Source organism: Hemitrygon akajei, chromosome 26 (assembly GCF_048418815.1).
Source record: "Hemitrygon akajei chromosome 26, sHemAka1.3, whole genome shotgun sequence".
Classification (NCBI taxonomy): domain Eukaryota; kingdom Metazoa; phylum Chordata; class Chondrichthyes; order Myliobatiformes; family Dasyatidae; genus Hemitrygon; species Hemitrygon akajei.
This window is the reverse complement of record NC_133149.1, coordinates 31,474,864-31,494,460: the sequence shown is the minus strand read 5'-3', so window position 1 is coordinate 31,494,460 and position 19,597 is coordinate 31,474,864. Positions and strand designations below refer to the sequence as shown.

The 19,597-nt window shown below is 37.3% G+C and overlaps 1 protein-coding gene across 2 annotated transcripts in view; it reads left to right on the top strand.

Moving 5' to 3' along the window:
• The window catches only part of LOC140716830 (protein Aster-B-like), a 440,998-nt gene that overhangs the window by 419,431 nt on the left and 1,970 nt on the right, over positions 1-19,597 (top strand). For both annotated transcript variants that reach the window (XM_073029779.1, XM_073029780.1), the window contains 2 exons: positions 8-6,844; positions 16,035-16,164. In XM_073029779.1, the coding sequence (XP_072885880.1) occupies positions 8-94 (87 nt within the window). In that variant the 3' untranslated portion in view covers positions 95-6,844; positions 16,035-16,164. The remainder of the gene's footprint in view (positions 1-7; positions 6,845-16,034; positions 16,165-19,597) is intronic.

Genomic DNA, 19,597 nt, shown 5'->3' with positions numbered 1-19,597 from the left:
CCCACAGATGAGAAATTCGTTAATAACTCTACAAAAAGGCATTGGTTTGCGTGATTACAGTTCAGAAACAGACAAACATGATCGATTTCACTGACTGGCATTACCGAGGCCGAAGAGGGAATTGTGTGCAATATATGTTATGTATAAATTATATATATGTTAAATATATATATATATATATATAAAAGAAATAAAAAGACACTGGAACCGCAGGCCGAGTTGGATCCCCAGGATTGCTGTCTGAATCAGCAAATTCACAATTGACAACACCAAGATCCTGCACTGATGTGAAAACTAGGAGAGCTACTGAAGCATTGTGGAAAACAACAGCCACACTAATCTCCCTTCACACTCCTGTTATAAATCCTAGAACATTGTACTGTAAGTGTAACATCTCACAAAAGCATGTAATAATCTGTAGGCCTTCTCTTTTATGGAAGATGTGTAACTGAAGTACCATGTCGACTTTGTTTAAAATAAGGTATTCATCAAGCAGAGATAGGAGCAGGGTGAGGATCTTGAAGCTGTTATTAGTTAATTGTGCCTGCAGAAACACAGAATACATCCTATTTAATATTAGCAAAATTAACCTGATGGATTGATTCTGGCTCAGAGTGAATGGTTTTAGAAACTGTGAATATCTGTATTGAAAAAAACTTGAAGATTTTCTAAGTTACAAGTGAAAAGTAACTGGAATCCTGATGCAACTAACTTAGTTATTTATTATTGTTAAGAACAGTCTAAACAATCTATCACAGGCAGGCCCAAGAATATGTAGAGAAAAAATGTGTTCTACTCTGTTATCCTCATTGCAACATGTCTACAAGTTGCAGGTCGTTCACCTGATAACTGCATTGAACACGTGTGAAGTCTGATTCTGAAGAATCCCATATGTTATGACAAATTAGGAATGAATTTCATGATCAGCACCATGATCGTAGTGAGGCACGTACAGGGAAGCGTGAGGCCCCCACGAAATGTGATGTCATGTTTAACTGCTGCAGAGGTATTGCATGCTAGTCTGACCTATTTTTTAGTTTCGTGGTTTTCTGATGGAAAATTGAAGAATTATAGATTAGTATAGCTAATCTATAAATATCCCAAACTGAAAATAATTAAAGTGATTTCAGTTTTCTAACATGTTAATGAGCCACAGTTTAAAAAAGGAAAATATTAAAGATTTGTCTTAAAGCTTACTGTGGAATTTGATTCACAGATCAGACAGGATCTTAATAGATACAATGAGATATTTGAATGTCCTGTCATTTGATAATATTTCTTACTTGAAAAGCATGGAAATTGTGCTGTGCACATGCTAATCTAGTATAGTATATGACAGATACAATATTTAGTGACCAAATTTCAATGTGGTTGTCTTATTAGAACAAAATCCAGGCAGGTGTAAGTGCAAAATGATGCATGCTGTGTCATGGGATAGGCACAGAACTAAAGAGACCATGTAGCAACAGTCAAGTGGTTTAATCCAGTCAACACTGAACTAGTGGATGCTGGCACTTTAACCTTTGGTAGGCAATTTGCATTAATAATGCAAGAATAAACCAGATTTAAAGTGGATTTTGAAAATGAATATGTCCGATTAAAATACAATCTTCAAACGTGTCTACAAAAATTGGTGCTCATCTGTGAGCTGTTTTGGTATGAACAAATAATCAGCTATTAACATAGTCCAAGAAAATAAGTATTTAAGTTGTTTATTTATAAGTATATTGTGTCATGGCTAATGTACAGTATGAACTGATAGAACTGGGAGATATGGTGTTAGGGTTAACAGGTGGAGAATTGCCTCATAATTCTGTTCAAAAATTTGATCATTCATTTATGACAGTTATTTTTAATGAAAGTCCCTGATCTGATAAATTAAGAGAGTGGGGGAATTCCAGCATTTTGAAACAAAATTATTTTGATGAATTTAGTGCTCCTCAATGTGAAATTTGAGACATTTTGGCCTACGTATTTTGTGGGCAGCTGTATGACTCTCTAGCATATTAGATTGTATTTGGAATACTTACTGTCAAATGTAAAGCTGAAATCTCAAAGGCATTCAATAATTTCTGGAATGAGAACTTTGTGATTTAAATTTATTAAATATACATGAACTCCAGTAACTAACCAGGTAAATACACCTTATCTAAGGGTATAACATCTGGACAATTATTAGCTAAGTGATACAGCTGCCAATATCTGCCTTTTCAATAGAATCAGATATAATAAGATTTGATGTTAAATATGAGGTGCTTTTAATATGACTGATACAAAAGGTTGTTTTCTAAAATGAACAAAGCTTTCTATTGGTCAGAAGTTTTTGCTGCCAATCAGAAAGTATTTAGCATATTTAATTTATTAAGAGGAGGTGTGATTGGCCAGTCGGCTAACTGCATATTAAATTATGTGGGCAGATATTCCAAAGTGCACTATTTACACCTAAAGACTAATTTTTTTGGTGCAATGGATTTTGTGGCCACAATATTTTATTTTAAGGACTTGCCTCATGTCTCTGATCATAAATCATTGGGAATATTGACAAAGGCAGTGTCTGAAGACAAATATCAGAGTTGTATTGAACATGCATACTTTGACAATAAAATGAACCGTTGATTGATATATACATAATGGCAAATGCTGACAAATCCATTTCTAACTAAATTGTGGCATCATATTTTCTTTAAGCAGGTCATCCTCATTCAGTGCTGCATTCACTTTTTCACTTAGTTTTTTTAAATTGACTATTGCTTCTACATTCAACAAGACTAGTAGAATCATGATCCTTTGTAGTATGCCATTGAGCAGATTTAGTAGGTTGTGTTTGTGATGTTAATCACTCCATATATAGCATCATTTTGATGAATATGGGTTCTAATTTTTGCGCTATGGTAGTAACTTTTTTTTAAAAAATTCTGGATCAAACTTTTGTTGCCTTTAATATTTAATTTCACATTTTTAATATGAGATACTAATAAGTCAGCAAATAGATTTGCACTGTAGAATCAAAAAATGATATCTTGATACTGTGCAGCTGCTTATGCTTCTTGTATTTTTATTTTTGTGCTTGGTATAGTAGGGGATTGCTGGAATATAATGAAGTGATTTGAATCCTTTGTTTTTAAATTAGCTGACATTTATGGCTAGTTTTGTTTATAGTGTTTACATTATGTGTAACACCAAAAATCATTTCAAGCCGGATTCGTGAATAGTAAAAAGGTCAGATTTGAGGGTAGGTTTACAGGCCTGAAGTGAGTGAGAGTGTGTATGAGTGTATGCATGGGAAAGTTAATATGCACATTAAGAAAATTCAAATTGCTGTAACAGACTACTGGTTGTTAACCCATAAATCAAATTTTGGAAGCACGGGGGATACTGTGTAAACAGACAAAATGAAAGCATTTTCTTATCAAAACCAAGTTTTTAATTTTGCTTGAAATATAGCTGGGCCTATACCTTGCTCAGTGAGTCACCTTACTGAAATATCTCAAAGCTTTCTATTTCAAAACAAAAATTGATTTAGGACATATTCTAATGAATTTTATGGGAGTGATAAAATCTTGCTGGATTTTTGATGAGGATAGTGTTTTAATGTATATTTTTATACATTGTTTATTTCCTGTTTTAACCTGGATGACCTGGTTGAAGTTTCATACTTTCTTTTCTTACAACTTATATAATTACCATGTTGTGACAGAGGTGGTAAAGTGTCTCCCATGCTGGAAAATAACTTGTGACCAAAAGAACTGAGTCAAGCAAAGATAGAAATGATGATGAATTTTAGTGAACTTTAATGATGTCATTTATTTCTAAATCATTTTGTAATCATATGACACTTTTGAAACATTAATGTATTAATATTACTTAGAACTAAAGTGCTTTTGTCCTCTATTGAAAAAGATACAAATAATGTGGATGAATGTTCAAGGCCAACTTGTACATACTGCTATTATTTGCTTTCTTTACAGTCAAGCTGGTGGTCATGTCTGTTGGCCATCTTTTACTTCCTGATTTCTGTATTTAATGGTTAAACAAGTTTGAACACAGCATCTATCAATCATTCACAAATTCAGTATATCCTAAAATCAGATTACAGAGAAAGGAGATTCCATGTCTGATAGCTGAGGAAGCTATGCAGTCACTGGTATTTAATAATTGATGTAAGCCTGTAAATTTCCTTCCCAGACCTCCAACATGGAGGACAGGAATCATGTGTTCATTGTGAACTGGTAGTGGGTTGTAGCCCATAGACAAAGACCAAAAATCATATGCATATGCAATTAAAGGGTCTAACAACCCCTCCACAAGGCCTCCACCAGTGCTAATTTGCCCTAAGGTACCAGTGCTGGCACTGGCTACACTTTGGGAAAACTAGTCTTAACATGCAGTGCATGGTGGTCAGAGAAGGACCACAAACGATATGTGGGAGGTTTCAAAATGCTAAATATGGAACCAGTGAGAGTAGGATTGCTGCTCCTTAACCCATGTTTAAAGATATTGCCAATCATTGTCTTCTCACTCCCTAAAAGTAATTGCTATTTTCCTCCCCTTGATCATTGGCAATACTTAACTTCCTTAAAAAACACTTTCTTTCCACTCTTTCCTCCACATTTCTTATCTCTACGCTTATTTGTCCTCTCTAGTTATTTACTTATTTACATGACGGCTGCTGCTGTTGACGTGGTGGTATGATCATCAATCTCTCATTGAAGCCAAATATAACTGTGTCATGAAATTCACCAGTCAAACAGAAGAAGCTGTCCCTGTGACCTCCCATTCCCTCCACAACTCTCACAACCCCATGCATGTCCAATATGGGGATGTTTAAATTCAAGACTTTGGACCTTTGAGAGCACCATTCCTCTGTGCATACATTGCAATGGCTTATGTTGCACATCTACTATATCTATAATCAGGCACTGTCTACACTGTAGCCATCCTCCTGTTTGTTGCTTGTTACTCAAGGTAAAGGCTGTATTATTACGTTTTCTTTTCCTTGAACTCAATATTAAATATAGTATTGTTTCAGAAAAAAATAGACAGCTCCTAACATGTTTTGCAGAGTCAGTTACCGCACCAATGTTGAAATGTTAAAATTTTGTTTAGGGCTCTGATGTGTCGTGTAAAAAGTAGACCCGCAGTGGAATTTGCTGTTCAAGAGTGTTTTTGGGCTGTGTATTTTCAGCAATATATGGAAGGCATTTTATTGAATTGATTGTAATTTTACAAAACATTGAACGATTATCATTGTACTGTATGCAGGATTTGAAAATGTGAATACGATAAGAATATAATTTAAGAGGGATAGAGTCTGCCTCACAGCGTACTCAGCTTGTTTGTTTGCATTTAAATAATGCAAAGAATCAGGAAAGTACAGATCCCCAACCCACGCTCCACACCGACATTACAGGGAGGTTGTGCTGAGAAAATAACCTGTATTCACAATTTTCCCTGATGTCAATCTGCGTCATATGCACATGTGTCAAGAAACAAGACTTGGGAAATCAATAATTTCTTGTTGATTTTATTTACTTTTTACACAAAAACTCAGTGAGAGCAAATTTCAATCTTTCTCAAAATTGGGTAGTGATTTTTGAATACTGTAAGGAGGAATTTTCATAGATGTAACAGCTGTAATGCAGGAGTGTGTGGTCATAATTGTTGAATTGAGATGTTTTAAATTGGCACAGCTAATGGACAATTGAACACATTAATGTTTACTTCAGCCTTTCAAACCTGATACTCAGTAACACATCATTGTTTCAGATTCTATGATATTATCAACTGAAAAAAATGCAAAAGATTTTCTGTGCACAAGAATGCAGTGAAAACTTTTGTTGTAAATGGCCTAATTGTACAAACTGATTCCTCTATCCCATTGTTTCAATTAAGTAATCTTTCAAATGTACAATAAATAAATTGCTCCCCAAGGGAAAATTTCCCCTTTTTAATATGATCTTCCCATTGAACAGCATGGTTGTTAGTTGGCTAATGCTGTATTATAATGTAATTTAGTTCATCGATAAACACTGTACCCACTCCAGGACTTTTTTTTAAAGATGCATGTGGATCTGATGCTGCCTAATGCTAGCCTGCAGGGTATGCAACCGTCATCAGATGAAGTAAGGTAAAATTGGATGTGTGGCTTGTCTACGCCATTACATTATGTAACAAACTATCTTAATGTGCATTCAAGAAAAATATACATTTTTTAAGAACTGTTTTGATCTCCATATATGAAACATAACTATGAACTTTGCGCTGTGCGCAGGTTTAGTTTTAATAACCTTGCCTACTAGAGTTTCGGTTATCATGGTATCCCACCTGCAAGTTCATGTAAAGTAGAAACAAGCTATGAATAAAAAGTGTTGGAAAAAAATCTTTAATTGTCACCTTTCTTGTTTGGGTGATGTTGAAGAATAATGTTTGGTTATTAAAATCTTTTTATCTGTTCTATTAAAGAAAATGTGTTGGAAATTTTGACAACCACACATTTTCAGCCTCCTGGTTTATCTCGGATTCTTTTCTGTATGTGTCAATGATGCTGGTGTGTTTTACTGAAAGTAAAAGTTTTGTTCTCCATCCTTTTTCAAGAAAATGCCATGTAGGATATAATTTTCACTAACTGTTGTTTCACTTTCTTGGGTGTGTTACCTTGAAAATTAGCCACGTGAGTAAAATGTTATTGATTTCTGTGGAAACCCTGTTTTTCTCTATATCAATTTGTGCCATACTTAAAATGAATATTTATCTCTCTCTATTAAGGGATAAGCAGAAAAGAGGACAAGGATCTAAGGAATTTGAAAGATCCCAGCCAAAGCATTAACTTGCTTCTGGCAGTGAGGTAGGATAAATTACAGCCCATGGGTCCTCATTTCAGAAACCTGTATTTCCCCTTTTTATAGGTTCCCCAGTCTATTTTGGTTTGAGATCACAACAATAAAATTTGTGGTATGTAGCATGTGTTGAGTTGGAAGGTGATTCGTATATTGCAGTATCAGAAGAGAGTTCAGACTATTGATAGATGCATACAAGCTTACTGACCTGACAGATAATTCTTGCCAGAGTAGCAACACTAGTGCGTATTTAGACATTTAGAAAAAAAGTGTTTCAGTCTATACAGTTAGTGCAAGTGATTATAAAATTCAGTTTCACATTCGGAAAGTCTATATACCATCTCAGATGGAGTCTGCTTATTTGGCTATTCAAGCACATTTGTAAGATCTTACTCCATTTTATGTAGTCGCTTCTGAGTTACTTGGGGAGAAAAGTACCACAGGAATTAACGATACTGCAAAAAGTCACATGTTTAAGTTATGTTGCCTTCTAAGCAGATTCCAGTGGATTCCAATCTATATTTTAACATTCTATTTAAAGTTTTTTTTCTAACTTTCCTGCATATATATCTGGGAATTAATATTACAGACACACTGTGAATATCCCACAAGTCCACAGGAAACTCAAAGGAATACAAGGGAAGCTATGAGAGCAATTACAGCCCAGAATTTCATGAGAAGGTTGCCTGGACTAGTGAGTCTTTGCCCCTGTATTTTTTTTTTGTGTGGTCTGAACAAAAGAGGTCACTGCAAGTCTTGTAAGATTGATCCCTGCTTAACACATAAACATCTCAAAAATTTGATGTTTACATATTGATTGCTATTTTTATTTCAGTATAAATGGAACTTAATGCACATATTATTTGAACAGCATTTTACAGTGAACAGCTGAGAATTACAACCTTCTTTCAACCTTGTTTAGAAAATCCCATTTTCCTGAATCCCCAACATATATTTGTACATGTATGCAATGTCTTCAGCCCTTCTGTCCTGAGACTAATCCAGAAATGATCAAAAATATCAACCAATCATCGGGAGACCCATTTTGTTCAAGGTCTTGGGACTTTATATAAGTATTTTTCTTTTGCTTCATACAAAAGCTTTAGTATTCCTTCATTTGATGGCATGTCCTGGAGATCTTAAATATAGAAGTTTTAGCTGAGCTTCTTTACTTGTATAGACTTAACATAAACAGCAACCTTCCAGAAAATGCCGATATGCCAAAAAAGGGAGTTATGTTTCAATATTATATTTCAACAACTTCAAAACGTAACTTATTCTTAAATGTAAATTATGAGAAATAAAATTAATCCATGTAATCATTCCTTATTAAGCACCATCTTATAAAGTCAAAATCTAAATACAGTTCAGTTCATCAACTTGAAGTTCCAGCCAAAGATTTGACATCAAATTCTGCAATGTCTAATTTGTCTGATTGTTAGAACCTAACCTTGTCCCATTGATGGGTATGAAGAAAAGTTATTTCTTATCTTACATGATACCTTCTAATTCTGTTGCTAGTACCTGGTTAAGTTTTCTAAGCACACATTTCAAGAAACAAAAGAGTCAATAGAAAACAATAATATACTATCCTGGAAATTTGAGTCTAATAGATCAGCAGAACTCCCTTTATCTATTTGTTCATCTATCTCCATATTGTGACTATTCTTGCCAATTATGAATCTCCTTACACTTCAAATGCACCACTCAAAATTCTGTGCTTGACTGTTTCTTTGACAGGTAGATTTAAATTTTTGTGGATTGTTCCATAAAATAGTTTGATCTAAAAAGCTGCCTCATTTTCTGGACCACATTAATAATTGCATGTCCTCTTCTGACTGAGTTCTTTGGTGCAAGTTCATTATGCACTTCCTCATGCATTTGTCTCATGTGTAACGACTCACTTTTGTAGATATTCATGCTGGATATGACATACAAGCCATCCTTGAGATTTCAGGTGACATTAAAAAAATTCAGATGGTCCATGAAAATTGTTCTCATCCCAGCATAGGGCTAGTGTCTCAGATAATGTCCTAAACATTATATGAGAAAATCTGATTTCCAAGTGAAACCGATCAACTTACTATTATTGATTTTGTTTTGCAAAAATGCTAGGTTTCAAGAAGGAGCTAGATAGGTATCTTATGGACAGGGAAATCAAGGGATATGGGGACAAGGCAGGAACCAGGTATTGATAGTAGATGATCAGCCATGATCTCAAAATGGCAGTGCAGGCTCGAAGGGCTGAATGGTCTACTTCTGCACCTATTGTCTATTGTTTCAGATGCCAAGATCAGTATTATATTTCAATCTTGAATTTTTTTTTCAATCAGCTTTAAATGACCCATTACCATTCTATATCATTTATCAACACTGGGGAACTTGACTATCCATTACAAAATTAAAATTAGAATATTTAGTTTAAACTTTTCTTTGGTCACTGGTACAATTTGCTTAAGCAATCTCTTACTTCCAAATATGTTCTCATGAACTCCCAGAATTACATTTCAACCCCCCTGCTTCCAGTTAGGACTCTATTGTCTCCTACCAGTTTTACCTGTTCCGTTCACCCATGTTCTTTCCAGATAGCTTCCTTTTTCATTAACCATGACCAATCCTCCAACATTGACCGATGCATCTGTTCCATTTAATACACTTTTGTCTCTCCTCCAACACAGCACAATCTTCTCGCCATCAACTCCAGCAGCTTCTCTATCCTCTGATTTCTGTCTCCATGCATGATATGCTGCTGGCACATTATCCCCTCTCCACTCCTTTTGGTATTTTGAAGGAATCAGTCCCTTCATGACTGCCTTGTTAACTCTTCCATTTCCACTAATCTCCACCTCTTCAGTTGCCTGCCAGCTTTAATTCTACTCAAGCAAAAGAAACTCTGCAGATGCTGGAAATCCAAGCAACACACCCAAAATGCTGGATGAACTCAGCAGGCCAGGCAGCATCTACGGAAAAGAGTATTGTGGATGTTTTGGGCTGAAACTCTTCATCAAAACTGGAGTAAAAAAGATGAGTTAGAAGGCAGGGGGAGGGGAGGAAGAAGCACAAGGTGATAGGTGAAACTTGGAACGGGGTGAACTAAAAGCTGGGAAATTGGTGAAAGAGTTACAGGGCTGGAGAAGACAGAAGGCCATGGAAGAAAGAAAAGGGTAAGAGCACCAGAGGGAAGTGATGGGCAAGTAAGGAGATAAGGTGAGAGAGGGAAATGAGAATGGTGAAGTGGGTTAGGGGACATTACCGGAAGTTTGAGAAATTATGTTCATGTCATCAGGTTGAAGCTTACCCAGACGGAATGCAAGGTGTTGCTCCTCCAACTTGAGTGTGGCTTCGTCGCGACAGTAGAGGAGGCCATGGATTGACATAAGAGAATGGGAAGTGGAATTAAAATGGGTGGCCACTTGGAGATCCCGCATTCTCTGGCAGTCAAGAGTGCAGGGCGAAGGGATTTCCCAATCTATGTCTCATCTCACCAATATACAGGAGGCCACACGGGAGCACTGGATGCAGTAGATGACTCCAACAGACTCACAGGTGAAGTGTCGCCTCACCTGGAAGGATGGTTAGGTGATCCCTCCCCACTGATCTCCCTCCTGGCATTAATAGTTGTAAGCGGAACAAGTACTACGCCTCCTCCTTCACTACCATTCAGGGACCCAAACAGTCTTCCAGCTGAGGCGACACTTTACCCTTGAGTCTGTTGGGGTTATCTATCCAGTGCTCCCAGTGTGGCCTCTCCTGTATATCAGTGAGACCTGATGCAGATTGGGAGACCGCTTCACTGAGCACCTACACTCTGTCTGCCACAAAAAGCTGGATCTCCCAGTGGCCACCTATTTTAATTCCACTTCCCATTCCCATTCTGACATAAGACCATAAGACAAAGGAGCAGAAGTCGGCCATTTGGCCCGTCGAGTCTGCTCCACCATTTCATCATGAGCTGATCCAATCTCCCATTTAGTCCCATTCCCCCGCCTTCTCACTTTAACCAAATACACCCAATGACTTGACCTCCACTGCCACCCGTAGCAACAAATTCCACAGATTCACCTCTGGCTAAAAAAATCTCTTTGCATCTCTGTTCTGAATGGGCACCCTTCAATCCTTAAGTCATGTCCTCTCGTACTAGACTCCCCCACCATGGGTAACAACTTTGCCACATCCACTCTGTCCATGCCTTACAACATTTGAAATGTTTCTATGAGGTCCCCCCTCATTCTTCTAAACTCCAAGGAGTACAGTCCAAGAGCGGTCAAACATTCCTCATATGTTACCCCTCTCATTCCCGGAATCATTCTAGTGAATCTTCTCTGAACCCTCTCCAATGTCAGCACATCCTTTCTTAAATAAGAAGCCCAAAACTGCACACAGTACTCCAAGTGAGGTCTTACCAGTGCCTTGTAGAGCCTCAACATCACATCCCTGCTCCTATTATTTATTCTTATAGAAATGAATGCCAACATTGCATTTGCCTTCTTCACCACCACTCAACCTGGAGGTTAACCTTTAGAGTATCCTGCACGAGGACTCCCAAGTCCAGTTGCATCTCAGAACTTTGAATTCTCTCCACATTTAAATAATAGTCTGTCCGTTTATTTCTTCTACCAAAGTGCATGACTATACACGTTCCAACTTTGTATTTCATTTGCCACTTCTTTGCCCATTCTAACCGTTTGCTCCCTCTTGTACTTGTTTCAGACTTACTGGCAACTGGCTGTATGGTCCTTGACTTTTCATATGGATTGTCTCAGTACTTGTGCTGCTCCAATAAAACACTCTCCCATAGTTCAAGTCTTACCTAAAATTTATATTCATTCCAAACAGCTTCCTGGCCAATCACCGTCAGAAATTGTATGCCTAAATATTTATGTTATATAGTCTGAAACATACAGTCCCTATGAAAGGTATACAACCCACCCACCGCCTCCCCCACTTGGAAGTTTTCATGTTTTATTGTTTTACAACATTGAATCACTGGATTTAATTTGGCTTTTATGACACTGATCAGCAGAAAAAGTCTTTTACATGTCAGAGTGAAAACAGATCTCTACAAAGTGATCTAAGTTAATTACAAATATAAAACACAAAATAATTGATCGGATAAGTATTCGCCCCCTTCAAGTCAGTGGTTAATAGATGCACCTCTGGCAACAATTATAGCCTTGAATCTGTGTGGATAGGTCTCTAACAGCTCTGCACAGCTTTGAAAGGGAGAATATAACTACAGTTGTGAAGATTCCTGCCGTACCCGGTGACCCTGTGAACTCTGTTTCAGAAGCTGATGTTAGGCTGTCTTTAAAGAGGATGAACCCTCGCAAGGTGGAAGGTCCCAATGGAGTACCTGGTAAGGCTCTGAAGACTTGTACCAACCAACTGGCGGGAGTATTCAAGGACATTTGCAACCTCTCACTGCTATGGGTGGAAGTTCCCACTTGCTTCAAAAAGGCAACAATTATACCAGTGCCTAAGAAGAATAATGTGAGCTGCCTTAATGACTATCATCCGGTAGCACTCGCATCTACAGTGATGAAATGCTTAAAGAGGTTGGTCATGACTAGACTGAACTGCCTCCGCAAGGACCTGGATCAATTGCAATTTGCCTATCACCACAATAGGTCAATGGCAGAGGCAATCTCAAGGGCTTTTCACATGGCTTTAAAACACCTGGACAATACAAACACCTATGTCAGGATGCTGTTCATTGACTATAGCTTAGCATTCAACACCATCATTCCCACAATCCTGATTGAGAAGTTACAGAACCTGGACCTCTGTACCCCCCCTCTGCAATTGGATCCTCGACTTCCTAACTGGAAGACCACAATCTGTGTAGATTGGTAATAATATCTCCTCCCCACTGACGATCAACACTGGTGCACCTCAGGGGTGTGTGCTTAGCCCACTGCTCTACTCTCTGTATACACATGACTGTGTGGCTAGGCATAGCTCAAATACCGTCTATAAATTTGCTGATAATACAACCATTGATGCTAGAATCTCAGAGGGAGATATGCCAACTAGTGAAGGTACTCATCCTGTTGGCTGCAACTAAGTCCCATCACCTGCCTGCCCTTCCTGACAGTCACTCTGGTTCCCATCCCCCTTCCCAACAGCTCTAACAAACCTGCCCGCGAGAATATTGGTCCCCGTCAGGTTCAGGTTCAACTCATCACTTTTGAACAGGTCATTCCTCCCTCAGAAGAGATCCCAAATATCCGAGAACATGACGCCCTGCCCCCTGCACCAGCTTCTCAGCCATGCATTTATCTGCCTGATCATCCTGTTTTTACCCTCATTGGCGAGTGGCACAGGCAGCAATCCAGAAATTGCTACACAGGAGATCCTGCTTCTCAGCTTTCTACCTTGCTCTCTAAATTCTCTTTCCAGGACCTCATTGCTTTTCTTTCCTATGTCATTAGTACCAACATGTACCAAGACATCTGGCTGCTCCGCCTCCTGCTCCAAAATGTTGTGGACACTATCTGAGACCCATCATACTCTTATGTAAAAAAAAACTTTCTCCACACAGTTCCTTTTAACTTACCCAATCTCACCTTAGGCACATGCCTTTATTTAGCCTGAAACAGCAAAATATTCCCATAACACTTCAAAGGGATTTTTTAAATAATGCTTAACATTGGACTATATTTGGAAACATTAAGTCTGGGAGGCAAGTTTTGCAGACTAACTCAAAGGAAGCAGATGTACAGAAATAGTAAAAGGAAATGAATCCAGGACTTTAGAGTAATAAACGCAGTAAATGCTTGGAAACACTCAACAGGTAGGCAGCATCTGTGAAAAAAAGTTAACATTCAATCTGTTTGTCAGATCAAGGATGAGGATCTTGGACATGAAACATTGACTCTGTTTTTCATCTTACAGTTGCTTCCTATTCTCCCATGTGTTCTAGTACTTTGGTTTTATTTCAGATTTCCAGCATCTGCAGTTTTTTTTAGATTTTCATTCTTTGACTTCACAGTTTTGTCACTGGAAGGCATAACAATGATAGACCAGTTACACTTAAAGAATAATCAAATGCCAGAACTTCAGGAGCACGTATCAGTAGGCTATGGGTCTGGAGAAAGGTTCGGATGTAGACTAATTGAACTGATTGCATTTTTTTTTAAAGGAGTTAGCTAAGAAAAGTGATGAAGGAAGAGTGATAGATGTGGTTTATGCAGATTTTAGTAAGACTTTTGACAAAGTCCCACTTAGGAGGCTGATTCATAAGTTAAGATGCAAGGGATCTGAGGCTTGTTGACAAATTGGATCCAAAGTTGGTTTGGTGATAGGAGACAGAGGGTAATGGTGGAAGGGTATTTTCTTTTGATTATAAGTCTGTAGCAAATGGCAATGGCAAAATATTGATTTTATATCTGTCTTTATGCCTTTTTAATATCTGCAAAATAAATTTATTACAGGGACAGGGATTTTTTCATTGTTTGGAATAAGTGTCTTGGAGAAGAATGTCGATAGTCTGATTATTTTGCAGGTGATATAAAATTTGTAGAGTTATAGACAATGAAAGAGATTATCTAAGGATACAGTGGGAGATGGATCATCTGGAAAGTTGGGTAGGTGATGACAATTTAAATTTAATTCAAACAATTGTGAGGTCATGCACTTTGGAAAATCAATATTTTGGTGGTACATGTGGAGTAAATAGCAGGGATCTTCAGAGCACTGATGTGTGCAAATATCTTGTTTGTCAAGTCCATAGCACCCTTAAAGTGATGACATGGGTGAATAGAGTAGTGAAAAAGGCATATATGATGATAAACCTGAACTTAGTTTGGTATGGTTATCCTCATAGACTGAGACATTGAGTATAAGTGTTGTTACATCATTTTGCAGCTACACAAAACATTGTTTAGACTGTACTTAAGGTATTGTGCACGATTTTAGTTGCCACGGTACAGGAAGGATACAGTAGCACTAGAGAAGATGCAAAAGAGTTTCATCAGGATGTTGTCTGGAATGAAAGGCTTTGATATATAAGGCGAGAATGGATGGGCTGGGTTTATTCTTACTGGAATGTAGGAGGCTGATGGATACCTTATTGAGGTTTATAAAATTTAGGAGGTACAGATAAGATAGAAAATTAGAGTCTTCTTCCTAAGTCGTGGAAGTCTAAAAATTGGAGGGCACAGGTTTAAGGTGAGAGGGGAGAAGTTTAATTTAAACAAAGTATTGGTTATATGGAATAAGCTGTAAGTGAAACTGGCAGTAACAGATACACTTAATATGTGTTTAGATGGATAGGAAAGGAGTCGAGGGGTATGGGCCTAATGCAGACAAATGGGATTAAGGTAGATAGACATCATGGTTAGTGTGGATGAGGTGGACAGATAAGACCCATTTCTGTGCGGTATGATTCTCTAGCTGTGAAGGAATTTGAAAACAAGGCTAGAACCTGTTGCTACTTAGCACAGACGTAGATCAGCAAACATGGGCTTTATGGAATATGGTATATTTTGGCATGAGCTGCAGAGCTTTGGATCATGTTCAATTTAAGATAAATAAAATTAGGGAGACTGACTACGAGTGGGAAAAAATAAAAATGTTTCAACAGTGACTGAGTTCTGAAGGAGAATGCCGTTGACTATGCTGAAAGCACAGTATGTGGTCCACAGCTCAACGTGGAATTATAATATGATGCAAAGTTGTGAACTATCTAATTAAGTTTCAGATAGATGCCAAAGCGATAGATGTTTATGATCGAGACCATGGCATTCTGGAAAAGGGCCAGTAATATCATGAAGGATCCCTGCTCATGGACTGTTTGTCCCAGTCCCATAAGGGAGGAGATTGTGGTAGCATCCACGACAATGTAGCACCAGACTCAAAGAAGTTACTTACCCCAAGCAGTAAGGCTGATTAACACCACCACCCACTAACTAACCGTTCCATGATTCCAACCATCACTACTTTATTATTTCCTGTCAGTCACCTTATGTACAGACCTAAGCATTACTTTATGGATATACAGTCTATCTTTGTATTTATATACGCTACCTTATGTATTTATATTTATTTTGTTTCATTATTGTTGTGTTCTTTATGTTTTGTATTTTTTGCATTGCATCAGATCTAGAGTAACAATTATTTTTTTCTTTGCATTTGTGTAAAGGAGATAACATTAAACAATATTGAATCTTGAATCCTTCTGCTGTTTTTATTCTCCAGAATTGTGGGAGTTCATAGAGAAAGATCTCCAACCTCGGAGTGGTAGAATTCAATGAGACAAGCCAAGAGCTGCAGACATACCTACTTTTAATGCTTCTAAGGAAATCCTCAGCTTCTCAAGTCTATTTATGTAATTATTATCCCTTACCCTGAAACTCTTCTTGTAGCTGTATCTGAAGTCACTTGTGTTTCTGAATCAGTAGGTTGTGGTTGGACACATTCCTGACATCTTCAGCACAATGCAGCAGCAAGAGTATTACTCTGCTGGAGCAGTTGCATATTTCAGCTAGCTTTTTCCGCTTTATCAGAAAGCTATAAGAGATCTGACAATAATGTTTTGTACAGAAGGGTGAAGTTAAATTTGTTCCTTGCTCTGCTTTGCAAAAACATGTATCCTGGTATCCCATTGTTGATGGGAGGAGCTTATTACAGTACAAGATTGGCTACATACAAACAAATTTTACCTGGCTGTACTTTGGAATGATCTGAAAAGGCCATAGAAGGCACCATGTAATACAAATCTTAATAGCCATTTCTGAAGTATGCTGTTTAGAAACAGGGACAAATTAGGGTAGTTCATCCTTCGTAATATGTGGAATACATGGTGTAGCTTTTGCTTTCTTTCTTTTTAAATCTTTTTATTGATTTTAAACAAACATAAATGAAGCATGAATACAAAGAGCTTGAGAGTACATAATTAATAGGTTAAGGTATAAATACAAATAGATGATAATCCATGTATAATAACCTCCCAAACTCATAGTGGTTACAAAAAATGGAGTAAATTAGAAAACCCCCCCCCCTCAAAAAAGGAAAAAAAAAACTAACCAACATGGGCCATTGCATTATATCAAATATACATAGTAGCATCAATAACTCCGCACCTCCATCCAAATAATTAAGGATAATAAAAGTAAGGTTTAGGAAAAGTCAGTTTAGCGCCATGAAAATGTTGAATAATGGTCTCCAAGTTTCTTCAAATTTAACTGAAGGGTCAAAGCTAACACTTCTAATTTTTTCTAAACTCAAACAAGAAATAGTTTGAGAAAACCACTGAAATATAGTTGGAGGATTAATTTCTTTCCAGTTCAATAGGATAGATCTTCTAGCCATTAATGTAACAAATGCAATCATCCGCCGGGCTGAGGGGGATAAACAACTATTATCCACCATTGGTAAACCGAAAATTGCAGTAATAGGATGTGGTTGCAATTTGATATTCAGAACTATTGCAATAATACCAAAAATATCTTTCCAATAATTTTGCAAACGGGCAAGACCACAACATGTGGGTCAATGAAGCGACTTCAGAATGACATCTGTCACAGGTTGGATTAACATAAGAATAAAATTGAGCAAGTTTATCCTTGGACATGTGAGCCTTATGTACAACATTAAATTGTATTAGGGCATGTTTAACACAAATAGAAGAAGAATTGACTAATTGTAAAATTTTCTCCCACTGCTCTGTGGGTATAAGACAGTGAAGTTCTTTTTCCCATAGCTTTTGCTTTCCTGCAAATTTAATACATGTAACTCAGGAGAAAGTTCTTTTCCAGATTCCAGCTGGTGTTGGCTTTTGTACTGAATGCTCTTATCTATAGTTTTAGAATCATATGTTTTATTAGTTTTATTGTTATCTACCCTGCCAACTCCATAAGAGTCATTTCTTGCATATCTGTAGAACTCACTATTGAGTTTCTTTATTCCTCGTACAAAAATGTATCACTTCCTACATTTTAGAATTGAATTTCACTTTTCTGTGCTGACAGAGTCCTAATGAAGTCCATCACTGTGGGTCAAAAGGCCTGTTCCTGTGCTGTACTGTTCTATGTTCACTGATTACTTCACTGTTCCTTACACCTGAATGTTTTAAATTGCAAAATTTGAAATTATGTCCTGGTTATTAACATTTACCAAATTCTGAAGTGATGCTGGTATTCGACAAGGGAAATTCCAATTTAAGTCCTCCACCAAACTGAAAAATAGCAGCTATTGTTGAGTTGAGTTGCATTCCTTCCTCATTCCCATAAGATGATCTGGGAAGGGACAAGATCCAGTACACCAGCCACGGCCTTTTTCCCTCTGTTCCAGCATCACCTCTCTATGCATGCATTCTGTACTTAAGTTAATAAAGGAAACTGCACCCTATTCTTTCTGAACTTCCTTATTTGTCTTTGGTTGTGGATTCTAAGAATACCTCAATTCATAGTACAGAGGTGGAGCATAGAACAGTACACTGTGTCGTACTGACCTTTTAACCTTCTCCATGATCAATCTAATCCTATCCTTCTATGTTGCCCATAACCCTCCATTTTTCTTTCGTCCATGTGCCTATCCAAGTCTCCTAAATGTCACTGATGTATAAGTCTCTATCACCACCCCTTACAGTGCACTCTGTGTAAAAAAAAATATTTCCTCTGACATCTCCCCTCAACTTTCCTCCACTAATCTTATTCCACCACAAATCTCATCCAGCTGTGTCTTGACTGCTTGCTTGACCTTGCTAAGGTTCTCTTTTTTTACTTTGCACTTCTCTGTGCCCACCTAACAAGTCCCGTGATAACTTCCTCTAAATTAGAACTTACCTAAGCCAGTTATGAAGTTACTGTCTTTATCATGGCCCCCAATGTTGAAGTCGAAATCATCCAAACGCAACAGCCTTCTGGGACATCTCTGCATACATCACTACAAGCACATGCTTGTGCCAAGTATTATCTATTGCATACGCTTACTGAACCACATGCAACATCACGTTTCCTTGGGATATTATTGGAAAAGCATGGATCTGCGCTCCTAAAGAAACAGTCTTATTTTAAAGCCATAAAGAGATTTATTTTGCTGAAAGACACAATATAAATATGTGCTCCATAACACAGTTTGTGAATCATATCAAATGTGACCATTTTGAGAATCTAGAAAACAGCATTGTGCCAGAATAATGATCATAGGTCAGTGCTAAAATACAAAGAAATGTTACAGTGCATTCTTTGAATCTAGAAAGAATATAGGTTTGAATTTGGTTATACATGTTCTAATCCTATTATCAGTTATTTATTCCAATGTTTACATAGATATTTGCATCTGTTAAATATATTTGCTTTAAAAACTTGTTTGTTTTACTGAACATGACATCTAGCTATTTAAGTAGTTGGATAATTCTGAATTAGATATAAACTTGCTTCTAATCATGTGTTCAGCCACACTTTATCCAAATGCCTGAGCTGATGACCGAAGGCACCATTTTCCAGTTAATGACTGATCTACTTATTCTGGCATCAATGGTTATTAGACTGAGCACAGCAAAACAGTAGGAATATATACTACATACAGAAACCATTAAAACTTCAATTTAAAAATTCATTTGTGAGATGAGATTGGTCCCAACTTTTACTTTCTATAGCAACCCACAAAAGCATGATGCAGTTAAGTAAACTAGGGAATGGGTAATTAAAGAACTATCACAACATTATTGATGCTTTTGTAAGCCATTCCAATGCTTTTGCAGTTTTCTATCCATGTGGGCAGGAAGACTTCTATCAGTCCACAAAGACACTTAGCAA